The following is a 13527-nucleotide window of genomic DNA, read 5'->3' as shown; positions in this document are numbered from 1 at the left end:
TCCTGCATGTTTCTCTTGGATTCTTAATGTAAAGAAGCATTAATAATCTCACCTTGATTTTTTACAGGTTAATACTATTCTTGCAATTGTGGTTTGCTCTTATGTTTCTTTCCAGAGAAAATTGAGGCTAAGGCTAATAATGAGTCACACTTGGGAGTAATCTTTGGATATTTTGGTCATTCTCATCCTTTTCTCCAATAAAAGGGAGAAAATATCCAAATACAGAATTACTTTATTCCATTGAAATTTTTTTAGGTAAACCACACACAGATTTTAGCACCATTCTAATGTAAATTGCTACTCAGAAGAATGCATTATTTGTGCAAATGTTTTAGAAAGTGATCCTTGCTATTTATAGTGCACTTTCATCCCAATCCTAGCAAAGTAAACTCCTGAATTTCAATTAAAGTTTGGACCCAAGAGACACCCTTAAATGACTCAGTTGAGCAGGCATAGTAACTACTCAGAAAAAGGACTGACTTGCCAACAATGAAAGGGTGGTTATACTGAAATAATTGATAAGATGTATACCAATAATTCTCTTAAATCCTCAATAAAGAAGCACGTGAGTCAACAGGCTTACAAAGTCCTTGTCTTATACCTCACTTATCCCCCTTTGGCCAAGTAAGATTATCCAAAGCATTAGCAATTTAAAATAGGAAGGAAGCAAAGCTGAGCTCAGCTGGAGGACAAAAATTTTGGCTTCCATTTGGTTTAGATTTTCTTCATTGGCTATTTTTCTGCACTTCATAAAAATAGTATCATACTACTTCGTATTACCAAATCAAATAAGAATTGCAGAGCAGGGCTCTTTGAACTGGGTGTAAAATATAGTGTTCATAAGATTTCAACACAGATACTAAGTGAAATGATACAGAAGACCTTGAAGAGAAAATATCTCTGCTTTACTTCATAGTAAATCTTTAATACGTAGTGGTGACACCTTTAAAGTTAGCAGTAAAGGAAATTTATGATACCCAAAAGCTTTTATATAACACTAAGATTATGAAGCAATACTTTACTACCATTCTTAAGGCTTCCACTCACTTCCTGTTCTTGAATCTCTCCTGTAACAGGAGATATTTGATTCAAACAAAAAACTGACTTTAGATAATCTGAACGGGTACTGAAGGCCACAAAAAAGTTGGAATTTTATTAACTCTCTGAGAATCACAGGGTGTGATTCTTGGAATGACCTGTGTAGGGCTGAGAGTTTGACTCAATGATCCTAATGGGTCCCTTCCAACTCAGCACATTCTCTGATTATAACATTAGGCAGTAATAACATTTTTATCAAGTACATAAATTGTCTATTTTTAAATGTTATTACTTGGTGTGCTTTCCAAAACAGCCCTGTTGAACTACTAGATTTAGCTAAAACTTGACTTACAAATTTTCTGATGCTATTTAGTTGAAGATTTAAAATTTAAGAATAAATGTAGAAATTTGTAGTTCTTTAATATTTACTTGCTTCATTTGGAATGCTTTTAGTTCCCAGTTGACTTTTGAACATTGATTTAAAGAAGTAAAAAATTTCCTTTTCAGAATCCAAAGATGTGAAAATATTATCTTTATTATTTCATTGAAGGTGACACCCTTTACTTTAATCCCTGTCTCCAAATGCTCCATAAACACCTTTTTTAAAAGAAAATAATCTATAATGCAATGTTCCATTTCCCCACTACTTTAGATTTTTTTTACAAAATCAAACAAGTGAAGCTAGCTTCTCTTGCAAAACACAGTTTTCAACACTAACCAAGATGAATTCTAAATGTATGAATGTATTTGTTTAGCTCTGAAAAGTTTTAGACATGTAAATGAATCCTTAGATAATTCCAAACAATGAATTTACTGTAAATTTGCAAAACCCTAGCCTAGAATTGGATGCAGGCATTCTACAATGATATATTACCTAGGAAAACACAACAAAAGCAGAAAAAGTCCATTTCAAGTCATGTTAAGCAAAATTATTAGACATAGCCTTCTGCTACCCATATTTTCCTGTTGAATCCAAAGAATAGTTATTTAATACAGTTTTTAAACTGCAAATACAATTTGTACTGTTATTGATATTTCTATGGTTACCAATAAGCAAACTAGGAAATTTACACTGCTATCATATAAACACTTTTGGAAAATCAAAGCATTTTCATACTTACTCTTTACAGCTGACACTGAAATTCAGTTACTGTTACTGAATACACTTTTCTAATAAGTATAGAAAACATTTGCAACCTATATCTATATAATAATTTGGATGGAACCAATTTATGTAATGAAAACTAGAAACAAGAGGTTTTCAAGAACAAGTGGGTACTTCCACAAGAACACAAACCATCCTGATAAAAGTACCAGCTACGTGATTTTTTGGTGCCTGGTATTTTTTATGGTTAAATGATTTTTGGTGCCTGGTACTGAAATCTTTTGGAAACACATTAAAACTACCAAGCTTGAAGACAACAGCAGTATGCAAGAAGGAATAATGTTTAACCAAATGCCTACTGCTGCTCTTACAACATTTTGTATTTCAACATTATAGACAGGTTTAAAAACTTGTGTTATTGCAGCAGTTTTAATAAGCAGAACAGAAGGGATAGAGAGCTGCCCACACATGCAATAACACTTTTAAGATCAGAATGCATTTCAGGTTTCTCACCTTGTCAATCATTTTGCGGGCTTCCACTTCTTCAGGATTGGGATTTTCCAACTCAATAGTGTAAGTACCTTTGTCACTCTGGTCATCCTCATTGTCCTTTTCAGTAGCAGCAGAAATATGTTGGCTCTTCAACTTTTTGTCCATCTCCTGGTTCTGAGTAGGCCTATGGCCAAGGCTTCCTGAACTCCTTAACAACGCAGCTTGTAAGGCAGGTAACGCAGCAGAGGGTTCTTCTGATTTCTGGTTTAGAAGTTTGGCATGAACACCATGTACTGCTCTGTGGTGTGATGTGCTGGCTTGCACAGGTGAAGGGACTTTCTCTCCTGATGCAGGTTTCACTCTTTCAGCTCGTGCATGAGATGTCGGAGATGGAGATTCTGGGCCCAGAGCTCCTACATTCTGAGAAAAAGAGTAAGAACGTCTCTTGCGAGGATGGTCTTCATCAAAAAACTCAATCATAAAGGCAGTCTGACTCAAACCAGCTTGTTCTTGCTGCTTTTCTGTGGAATGGACTTTCTGGTGTGACTTTTTCAGCTCTGTATGATGATGCCTTAAGTGCTCCTCAAGTGCCGCCCGTTTACTGTAGTGCCGGTGTGCACCAATATTTTCCGAATCACTTTGTGTGCCATCATCATGCTTATTCCCTACAAGCAAAGCAAAACAATATATACCACAGTGAAACAAGGTAAGACCACAACATTACATCTACAAAAAAAGCCAAGCAGCAAACTAGGAAGGAAATTATTTCAAAGTGGATTTCTGTTTCAACTCCAATAGCTTATAGACCTGGCTCTGCAAATTTGGTACAGTTCCTGGAAATGCAATCAACTTGCTACAAGTCAAACAAGAAAACATTTTCAAAGCTGATCAGTAACAGCAGTGCATTTGAAGTATCCTTTCTCCAATATTCTCATCTGTGAATACTTATCAGTGACATACAAAAGCCAGTATTTTACCAGCTGTACTATAGCATATTTTTGAATTGTATCGGTATTGTTAGAAAGCCAGTTGATTACAAATGACTACTGACACATTCCAGGCAGGGTTAAGAGGGAAAAAGAAAACCTTAATAAAGTCCTTCTGACAGTGGAAAGAGAGCCACAGTTCATATTTCTGGATTCCTCTCACATTTACAACAGTTTATCATGAGAAATGTCTACTTAAACTTGGATTGAATTCTTTATTACTTTTCCAAGAAGAGCAATGAGTTTTTCCATAATTCACTCTGCTCAGCATCTGATGTGTGCAAGTAAAATGGTTGTTATTACTCATTCATTCCATGAACTACTCTGAGATCTATGAATAAGGATTACATATTTCATAAATCATACATACACCTAGAGATGTACTTTGCAACAATACCTGAAAATGTGTGAAGGCTGGATACTTACACATAGTAAGTGTATTTAACACAGAGCAACCTCATGTACAATGAAAGCATCAATGCTCCTAAGTTTTAGCTCAGTAGCTGAGAAGGAAGACTTTCATCCTCTCTGAACTCTTTTAGATCCAATTCTGCTTTTACACATATATACAATGTCCAATTTCTGTATTTTTGATTCTCAAGAGGTCAGCTTCTTTATGGTTTACTCATTTAAATAGTTAGGATATGCAGCTACTATTCAGTTAAACAGTAATTACATATTGGCTAATCTTACTTATCAGACTAACACCAATGAAGACACAGCTGAAATCCCAACTTACACTCCTGTTTTCTACTTGTTAGAATAATGCCTACAAAAATTCTGTGATTATTGATGTTTCCAAATAATAATAAAGCAGTAGCAACATCACAGTGAAAGTCATACAGTCTAATTTTAGCAGTGGGACTTCAGTGCAGAATATTATAAGAAAAAGCTGAGGAGAAAAAAAAAGCTTTGAGTTTTCAAAAAAAAAATCGAACTCTCAAAGCACCTAGGTATATTTACTATCTAAAAGTAAAACTAATGACTGAGAATACAAACAGGCCATAGAAGATTACAAAATTCGGATATTTATTATGGCCATATGAATCCCATAACTTACACCTCTTTCAGATGAAAATTAATCAGATTTTGTGGAGTTTCTGTCAGGAAAAGGCTTATAAACAAAACCCCTTCTATTTATCAAAGTGTCATAGCTAGTATATTAAAGAATATTCATGAAAATAATATATTTACATGAAGGCCAAAGAATGTGATTCACACTGGAAAAAATAATATACTATTATCTTTATGCCAGCACATTAATCTAATTCTGCTTTCAGAATTTTATTTTTAGCTTAATTTGAAAGGGACAACCTTAAAAAGCAGACTTTTGATCAATAAGGCAAAGAATGTTGTACCCAGTCCCAGCTGGTTTACAAACTAGACATGATAATGTTGCAGAGCCAAGGAAAATGAGAATTGTAGGGTTAAGCAGCTGAAATTGAAAATGGAAAAAAAGAGAGACTTGAAAAAGTTCATCAGAAGTTTTCCTTATGCAAGTTTGAATGGTACTGGACTCTTCATCTGAACATCAAGACTATCTGCTTCTCTATTCCATTAAGTGACACTCTAGAGAAGGTGCACTTGTCGTGTGTAACATTTTATTTAATTTCATTTGAAATGTCACTGTCTGCAATAAATTAACATTTATGATCACCTGGAACTCCATTCAACAGCAGCACTCATGAATACAACAGTCCACAAGGTGAGTATAAAAATTGAAGCGCTTGCTTTATGTCTGATTCCTGACTCCAACTGGACTCTGCCAAACATGATCCATATAAGCAGAATGAGTATATGATGTATTCTTTGCCATAAATTATTTTCTTAGAAAATATACAAAGATACAAATAATCACAGAAGATATGCTACTGAAAGAGCTGCTAAAAGCATAACTTCAGAGCTTTGATTCTAAAAAGCAATCCATGTTTTTAAAGTACTTCATGAGAAAAAGTGAGATATATAAAGTTTAACTAAATGTTGGATTTTTTCCTTTTCTTTTTCAAGATCAGTGTTTAAGTACCTGATGTTTTCAGCCACACTAGTACACCTCCAATTACCATAGATTGTAAAATGATTCAACATTTGGTTTCTTATGCTCTTTGCAAGACTTAATTCAACAATACAGCTTCCAGCCCAGATCTGAACTCCGCATAGGCTCAGGGATCCTCTGACTGCATGCTGGCAAGGAATTGCTGCTTTCAGAGCTAAGCATAGCTGTAACTATTCACTTTACCTTTCAGCCTCTTCAGGTACACTGGAACATCACTCTTGATACTTTTGGAGTCCTCCTCGGTGGGCTCCCATATCATTCTCGGAGGATTGTTCTGCGCCAGCCAATCGGCCACTTTGCTCTCGGCTGCCATCATCACCGTCTGCAGCCCCGGCAGGTCCTGCCCACTGCAGGATGAAGGCTTCTTCGACTTGTGGCGCTGCTCCGACGTGAACTTTGTCACATGATCCTTGATCTTTACTTTTCCTGGAGTGTTGTCATCAAATTCAATGGTAAAGGAAGCGTGCCCTGAAGCTGCTGCGTGGGGGCTTTGAGTATCTTTTGTGGGAATTTCGTGAATAGTGCTCTCTGCTACCTGTGAAGCTTGCTGGCATTCTTTAGTAGGGATTTCAAAATAACTGGGCTCCCTGCAGAAAGGATAAAGTTCTTCACTTGCAGATGCAGATTGCTCCTCAGATTGCTTGGCATCTGTGCTGCATCCTATTAGGAAAAATAGAAAAAAACCAGATTTCTCAATACTTGGGAACTCCAGGCTCTTCAAAAAGTTTCTGAAATCCTGTAGAGGCCACTTGAGTAATTTCTGGAATAAACAGTAAGATTGTGGAGTAGATCAAGCACCATAGTTCTGGAAAAATAGTTCCAGAATTACATAGAGGAAGTATTAATGAAAAGGTGGTTTGAACTTCAGCTGTGAGAAATATAAAGTGGGAAAAAGCTCACTTAAAATTTGTCAAAGTGCATGCAAAATATTTTTAGAAGATGTAAAGGTCAGATGAGTTATTTGAACATAGAAAACAGGTAAATCACAATGGCAAATTTGTTGAGATGATCATTATCACAATTCCCATCTACCGGAAAAAACATCAAATCAGGGTGCTCCCAAAATAAACTGTAATGATCTGCCATCTCCTGCAGTAGACAGAAAGCCTAATTTTGTTTGGTCAAATTCTTCAGAAAAACAATTCACACATTAATGCAAGATAAACATTAATTCTGGCTTGAAAAGTTAAACACTGCTAAGCACTGGAAAGTGTTTTGGAATTCAAAGACTTTATGTTTCTACAAAAGATAAAACCAAAGAATCAAGCTAAATCCTATTGTCATGTCTTCTTATTTTACTTGCTGCCATAGCATATAGATGAACAGAAAAAGGAACAATAGCTGGAAGCATGCAGAATGTTAGGAAGCCACGCTCTCACTGGCTAAAAAAAGGAGAAAGTATAAAAAGCACAGGGTAGTAATTTCAAGTTCCACTGTATAACCTAAATGAAGGCTAAAGCTTCCTGTGGTTGCAGCAGATACCAATGTGCCTTTAAGAAAACAAACCTTCTGATTGCATTTTATCATCCGCTAAGTCAGCCAAAACACCTGGTGCAGAATGTGCTAAAAGAAACAGAAGCTTGAGACCTTATAGCAATGTCAACTTAGATTCTAGCAAAAGAATTCTGAGTAGTTCTGAAGCAATTTATCATAGACCACATTAAGATGTTTAAGATATCATTTTAGTTGCCAAGCAAAGAATTAAGACTGCAACTAATTGGTTTTAGGTACTGAGAAAAGCAACCCTACATCAGATGAGGAAGTTAGTACTTGTGTATGAAACTATTATGCGATAAAATAGCAATAGAATCATTTATACTGAAGTCAGTATTTACTTCATATACTGAAGTCAGGAATTTAAGGGGCAAAGGATGCAGGATGGAACAATGCACCTGTGCTGCGCCTCACAAGCGCATTTCTCGTGAGGATTTATGAAAGGCTAAAAATTAAAAAAAAAAAAAGGTAATGTGATACACCATTGGGTAATATTACTCCAATACAGGTAACAAAGCAGTTTAAAATTTTTTTTTCCACCAGTAGCTGTTACAAACACAAAACATGTTCACAATTCAGACAGGTTTTTCTATTGTGCTGTTGGATTCCAAGAATCCCCTAGCTAATGCTTTCCATTGCACTATCAGCTACCTTATGTCTGTGAGGGAGTTTTCAGGTACTGTAACAGCACCTCACTACTCCTCTCCCAGGGAAAAGAATGCTTTTAATACCATTCCTGAAAACACTTCTCCCAGCAGACATACAATACAGAATGAATCTATTTTACTGATGCAAAGGTTATTAAAAATCATCTCTACTTATACAGAAAATGTACAGAAATAAACAAAACTCATATTTTGCACGTCCTAAACTTTAGGCAAACTACCATCACTCTCCATTTGTTTCATTGTAGCTAACAAGCTAGAATGGATCAAGCTCTGGCAGGATCAAACCTAGAGCTTGGATCCTTACAATATGAACCACGGTGACCAAAATGGAGAGTAACCCACCACACAGACAATTCATAGATAACCTTTTTTTCCCCATGTGGTTCTGCTCAGAACTTCAAGTCAACAACATCATGCAATTCCTGTGGCCAATAATTAAGCCAGATATAGTGTTCAACACTCTTTCATAAAAGATAAATGGCTAATACTCTGTTTTGAGAGCTATTTCTAGTTTTGGGCAAGGCAGAAGCATTCTGCTGGTCACACAAGACACAGTACTTTTAGTAATTATGAAATACCTGGTTTATTACCATCTTTTGAAAATAACAGACTGTAGGCAAATTGCATGAGATGTACAGCAATGAAAAGATCTCTCACACTGGTTTGCCAGCATTGATGAAGAACTTAATAAAAAAATTTGGGTCTAACTTGTCTGCACAAAATTTAACATTTCAAATCAACTGTTTATACTATCATGATATGCACAGTATTTGAGTCCAATATTTTTGATTAAACAGAATGTTAGTAAATAGTTTGAATCTAAATTAAGACAGAGCTTAATCAGAAGACACGAGAAACCAAACTACAACTAAATAGTAAATTACAACTAAACTAGAAAATTTTTTAACAATTATATAAATAAAAATATCTGAAGTATAAGTTAATTTTAGTTACATAAAAATACTATTTTCCGTCAGAAGTATTTTTTAGAAACAGAAGTGTTCTAAAAACACAGTTTAAAACTACAGAAGTATTTTTTTAGTACAAAGAAGTGCATTTTTAGGAAAGTTAAATGCATCAGAATTTATTACAATAGGAAATAGAAAATCATGAAGCAAAAAAATTTAATAGAGATCGTGATCTGCACCACCCTTCATTATTTTTCTCACAGACTTGAAATGCAAGTTCTCACAGCTTTCTAAATATTACAAAGAGTGATCTATAAAACAGTCTTACCTTCGAAATCCTACTATAAAAAGTCATCTACCAAGATGAAGTAAATTATATATCAGACGAAATACAGACATCTGTAAGAAAAAAATCTCCTAGCAAATACTGAAGATAGTGGCTGTCACTGCTCTTTTAAAACCAGAGCAAGTAAAATATATGTATAGCAAGAAAGGCAATTGCAAGTGAGTTTTGGGAAACTGAAGAGATGGGTACGTTGTGAATGTCAATCTCTTCAGGGACTGAAGGGATTTTATAACTGCCAAGACTAAAATGAAAAGGGCAGAAAAAGTGGCAGGATTATCTGTAGAAAGGGAACTCTCACTCTTCAAAGACCCTGAGCGACAAAAGACAACTGAGCAACTGTTTTTACAAGGCAAGCAAGGAAGCAATAATTGGTAGCTGGCACCCAGGGGTAGTGATACTATGATTGAAACAAAACTAGGAGAGGCTAGGAAGGAAGCTATGGAATATTTGGGAAACCAGAGGCTTAACCAAAGGGAAATTCAGAGAGATCCTTTACTAGGGTAAATGTCTTGTGAGGAATGACTGGAAGAGTTGGGTTTGCTCAGTCTGGATGAGAAGAAGCTCAGGTGGGATCTCATCACTCTCCACAACCACCTGGAAGGAGCCTGTAGTGGGACTGGTTTCTTAACAGTGCCTGCAGTGAGAGGATCAGAGGAAATGGCCTTCAACTAAGACAAGGCAGACTCAGAATAGACACTAGAAATTTTTTTTTTCACTGTCAGGGTGGTCAGGCATTGGAATAGATTGTCCAGAGATATGGTGGAGTCACCATCCCTGGAGGCGTGCAAGAGGCATCTGGATGTGGCACTGGGTGATGGCTTAGTGGTTTAGGGGTGACAGTGCTGGGTGGACGGTTCAACTGGATTATCTTGAAGGTATCTTCCAACCTCAGTGATTTCTATTCTATTCTATTCTATTCTATTCTATTCTATTCTATTCTATTCTATTCTATTCTATTCTATTCTATTCTATTCCATTCCATTCCATTCCATTCCATTCCATTCCATTCCATTCCATTCCATTCCAATATGACCATCCAAAATGCAATATTCACTTTGAGACGTTAGCAGAATCAACTACATTTTCTAGGACTTTCTGGGGTTTTTTAAGTCTTATTTCTCAAGTTACACGCACAAGTACTCAGAATTTTACCATTTTGCTACCTGGACAAGAAAAATCATAGGCGTCGGCGCTATTCAAATGTGCAAAAAGCTGCCTCTGTATATTAATTTATCATCTGCAATGACAGGATTTCTCAGAAAGTATTTTGCATAATCTTCAGATTTTTAGTCGTTCTCTTTTCTTTCTGCCTTAAAAATACAATTTTAAGAATTAAATTTGCAAAAGAAAATTATCTGGAATTTACAAAGCACTTCCCATAAAAAAATTCTGTATACCTGAACCAATATATTTATTTGCAGTAGGTATAAGAAATAGCCAAAATATGATATTTACACAATACCCCAAAATATTTTTAATGTTAGCTTTATATTTGGCACTGTGCAATGGTATGTGTAATAAAAGAAGCTGATTTTAATGTTTTCAAATACTTTACAGAATTTTTTTTTCCTTCCTCTTTCTCTTCATATTTCTACTTTTTATTTCCCACTTACATTTTTGGTTTTTGGGGTTTTTGCTTTGCAGCTGAAGTAAACTTCTCTTTTTTTTCATTTAGAGACAAGATTTCAAGAAATACATAAGATTCACCTAGTATGGAATATGAACATTTTTGTCTTTTAATGCTTTCATACCCAGTCATATGAAAAAATATCAGAACTGCTCTTTCAAAATAGAAATACAAGCCAGCACTCTATATAAATCCCCATCTCTCATAATAAATCATTTAACTACCTGCTTTAAAGGAGTTTAAGTGAAAAAAAGGACAAAACTAATCCTACTTAAATATACTGCTATGATGGGTCCTTAGAGTTCTGTAAGCTCTCCATGACATACTGTGCACATTTGCTGCTAGAGCTTTGCAAAGCAAGCCTTACATGCAGCACTTGCACATATTTAATGACAAAATTCATCAAAATTCTAGAACAAACTTCTAGGAACTTAACTGCTAATGCTGCTGGTTAAGCATCACGCATTGCAATGTGCGTAAACTCCTGCACACACTGACTACACTGGAATTTCTCAAATAATTGTCAGCCTCCTTTCCCTGAAAATGACATTGTTTCTTAATTGCAAGGAATGTTTAATCTGACATATTCTTATGCAATGCTGTAATTAAAATTCATGCCAAATGGAAAGAATTACTTCAGATTCCTGATGTCTTCTTAAAGCCTTATTTCTGTCTTTTCTTAGATTTCTGGTAAAGGCATTACTGACATTAATTCTACAACTACAAGTAAGATCAGCAGAGAATGCAGTTTTCATTATCCCAGGAAGTGAGAGTGTAACATATGGCAGTAATAATAATTACACACCCAATAAACCTGCCAATAACATGGACATTTAACAGCTGCAGCATAAAGTCATGCCAGAGGTGTACACACAACTGCTCATTTTAATACAGACCAGTAGATCTATGGATCATTGCATCAGAGCATTACATATGTCGGAAAAACGTAGAAAGGATTTTTTTTTCCTGAAGTTTTCCAGGCTATTCTGCTCTGTTTGTAAATAACTTTCATTAGTGAATTTCTGTTGTGATAGAAATACATTAACATTGAAATAATCTTATTAACTTGAGACTGTAAGGAGTAATTGTCTATAGCTGGCTTAACAGAAACAAATCTCCCACTTCAATCTCCTCATTAAACCTTACCCCATCTCTTAGAATTCAAGTCCTCTTCTCTATTCAATAAATAATCATGCAATAAGTCATTAAAACATGACACAGATTTTTAATAGGATTACTTTGTTAAAATGTTATCTGACTTATCAATTTGGTTTAAGAATTCACCTGTAAATGACTTTTAGGCAGTTTATATTAAAAAGCATATCCCAGATCAGTGTTTTAAACATTTAATGCAATTTAAGCCATGAAAGAATAATTAGCTGCACCAATCATGAATATTTTTAATAGTTTGCTTATATTTTAAAAATATCCAAGCATGACAATTTTCAGAAGTTTCCAATTTTCCTTCATACAAGTGTATCTTTATATTGATTTCCTAAAATTATATTCATCTATATTATAAAACCTAAATGTTTGAAGAAAATACATAATAAGTTGTTGAAAAGAAGTTCAACTTTTCATAGAACATAACTGTAGGCCAAAGCAGCTCAAAAATATTATGATTTTATAATTGTGTGAAAACATCCAGAATGTCTTTTGCACACCTCTACACAGACACAGTGTTCTGAGACTGCAGAAGTGACCATAGAAGCAAATGTCAACTCTTATATGGTTTGTCTTCTCAGACTCTCTGCCAACACTACTAAAAATCATCTACAACAGGCAAAAACCAGACCAGCAGAACCTACAATTAATGTCTGCTCAGAGATTAGGCGATCACAATAAATAAATAAATCATTTGTGTATACACAAGATTTTAATTCTACATCCTCACAAACGAAATGGTTCTGCAAAAATGTCAGGTTTTGGATTTTTCTCTGCAGTGCCTTCCTTTCGCATAGGCTTTTGTTTAGTATGTGCTTTTTCAAATTCTGAATTCCATTCTTGCAGACTTATGAGTCTTTAAGTTTGAGGAAATAAAAGCTATTCTTACACTCTTGTTAAATCAATACTATTCATAGGAGATACATTCATGGCTAAACAAAAGCAACAGCACAAATAAAGGAATTTCTAATTTATTTTTTTTTTAAAGGAAAAAGTGTTGTATTTGCCAAGAAGGCTTTGGGATCAAATTTAGTTTTTGAATAATATATATATGGAAAACAAACAACCAAATTTAAATAATTTAGAAAATATTAATTTATTTTCTCTACTCATCATTTACTTTATGATGACTTCACTAAGCAAATCATGTCAAAAATATTCCCATTACTGAAGTTCAGTCTAGAACAAACTTATTTTTGTCTACTACTGAAACAGATGGCATCTCCATGATTAGTTTGAGTGAAAGTTGGAATCTCATTTTTCTTGGAGCTCGGTAACAAAGATAGAAGCACTGATCACTCGCTGAAAAATCTCTTGATAAAATGAATACAAGAGCATGTAAACCATTTGATGTAATTTGATGCTTCTGAAAAAGCAATCTAAAATTATAAAAAATAAGAACAGACACATTACACTAAATAGAAGCTGGCATCTTGTGTCACCTTGTTAATGGCATGGCATTGCATCAAAAACACAGACTTCAGCATATCGCTTTTCAATAATCCTATATTTAATGAGGAAAAAGTAATTTAAATGTTTTTATCTGGTTTCTTTATAATAGTCCAAATCTAAACAGACTCTAGTGCCTGAATGATGACAACTTTAGAATAATATGAAAGAGGTCATTAAAAAGGCCATGGTAAAAT

General features: G+C 34.8%; 1 protein-coding gene across 7 annotated transcripts in view; it reads right to left on the bottom strand.

Moving 5' to 3' along the window:
• The window catches only part of CEP170 (centrosomal protein 170), a 94521-nt gene that overhangs the window by 43301 nt on the left and 37693 nt on the right, over window positions 1-13527 (bottom strand). For all 7 annotated transcript variants that reach the window (XM_064708831.1, XM_064708833.1, XM_064708834.1 and 4 more), the window contains exons 8-9: window positions 5858-6334; window positions 2657-3300 (exon numbers count right to left, since the gene is read on the bottom strand). In XM_064708831.1, coding sequence (XP_064564901.1) covers window positions 2657-3300; window positions 5858-6334 — 1121 coding nt within the window. The remainder of the gene's footprint in view (window positions 1-2656; window positions 3301-5857; window positions 6335-13527) is intronic.

Source organism: Zonotrichia leucophrys, chromosome 3 (assembly GCF_028769735.1).
Source record: "Zonotrichia leucophrys gambelii isolate GWCS_2022_RI chromosome 3, RI_Zleu_2.0, whole genome shotgun sequence".
Taxonomy (NCBI): Eukaryota; Metazoa; Chordata; class Aves; order Passeriformes; family Passerellidae; genus Zonotrichia; species Zonotrichia leucophrys.
This window is presented reverse-complemented; position numbering and strand designations above follow the sequence as displayed.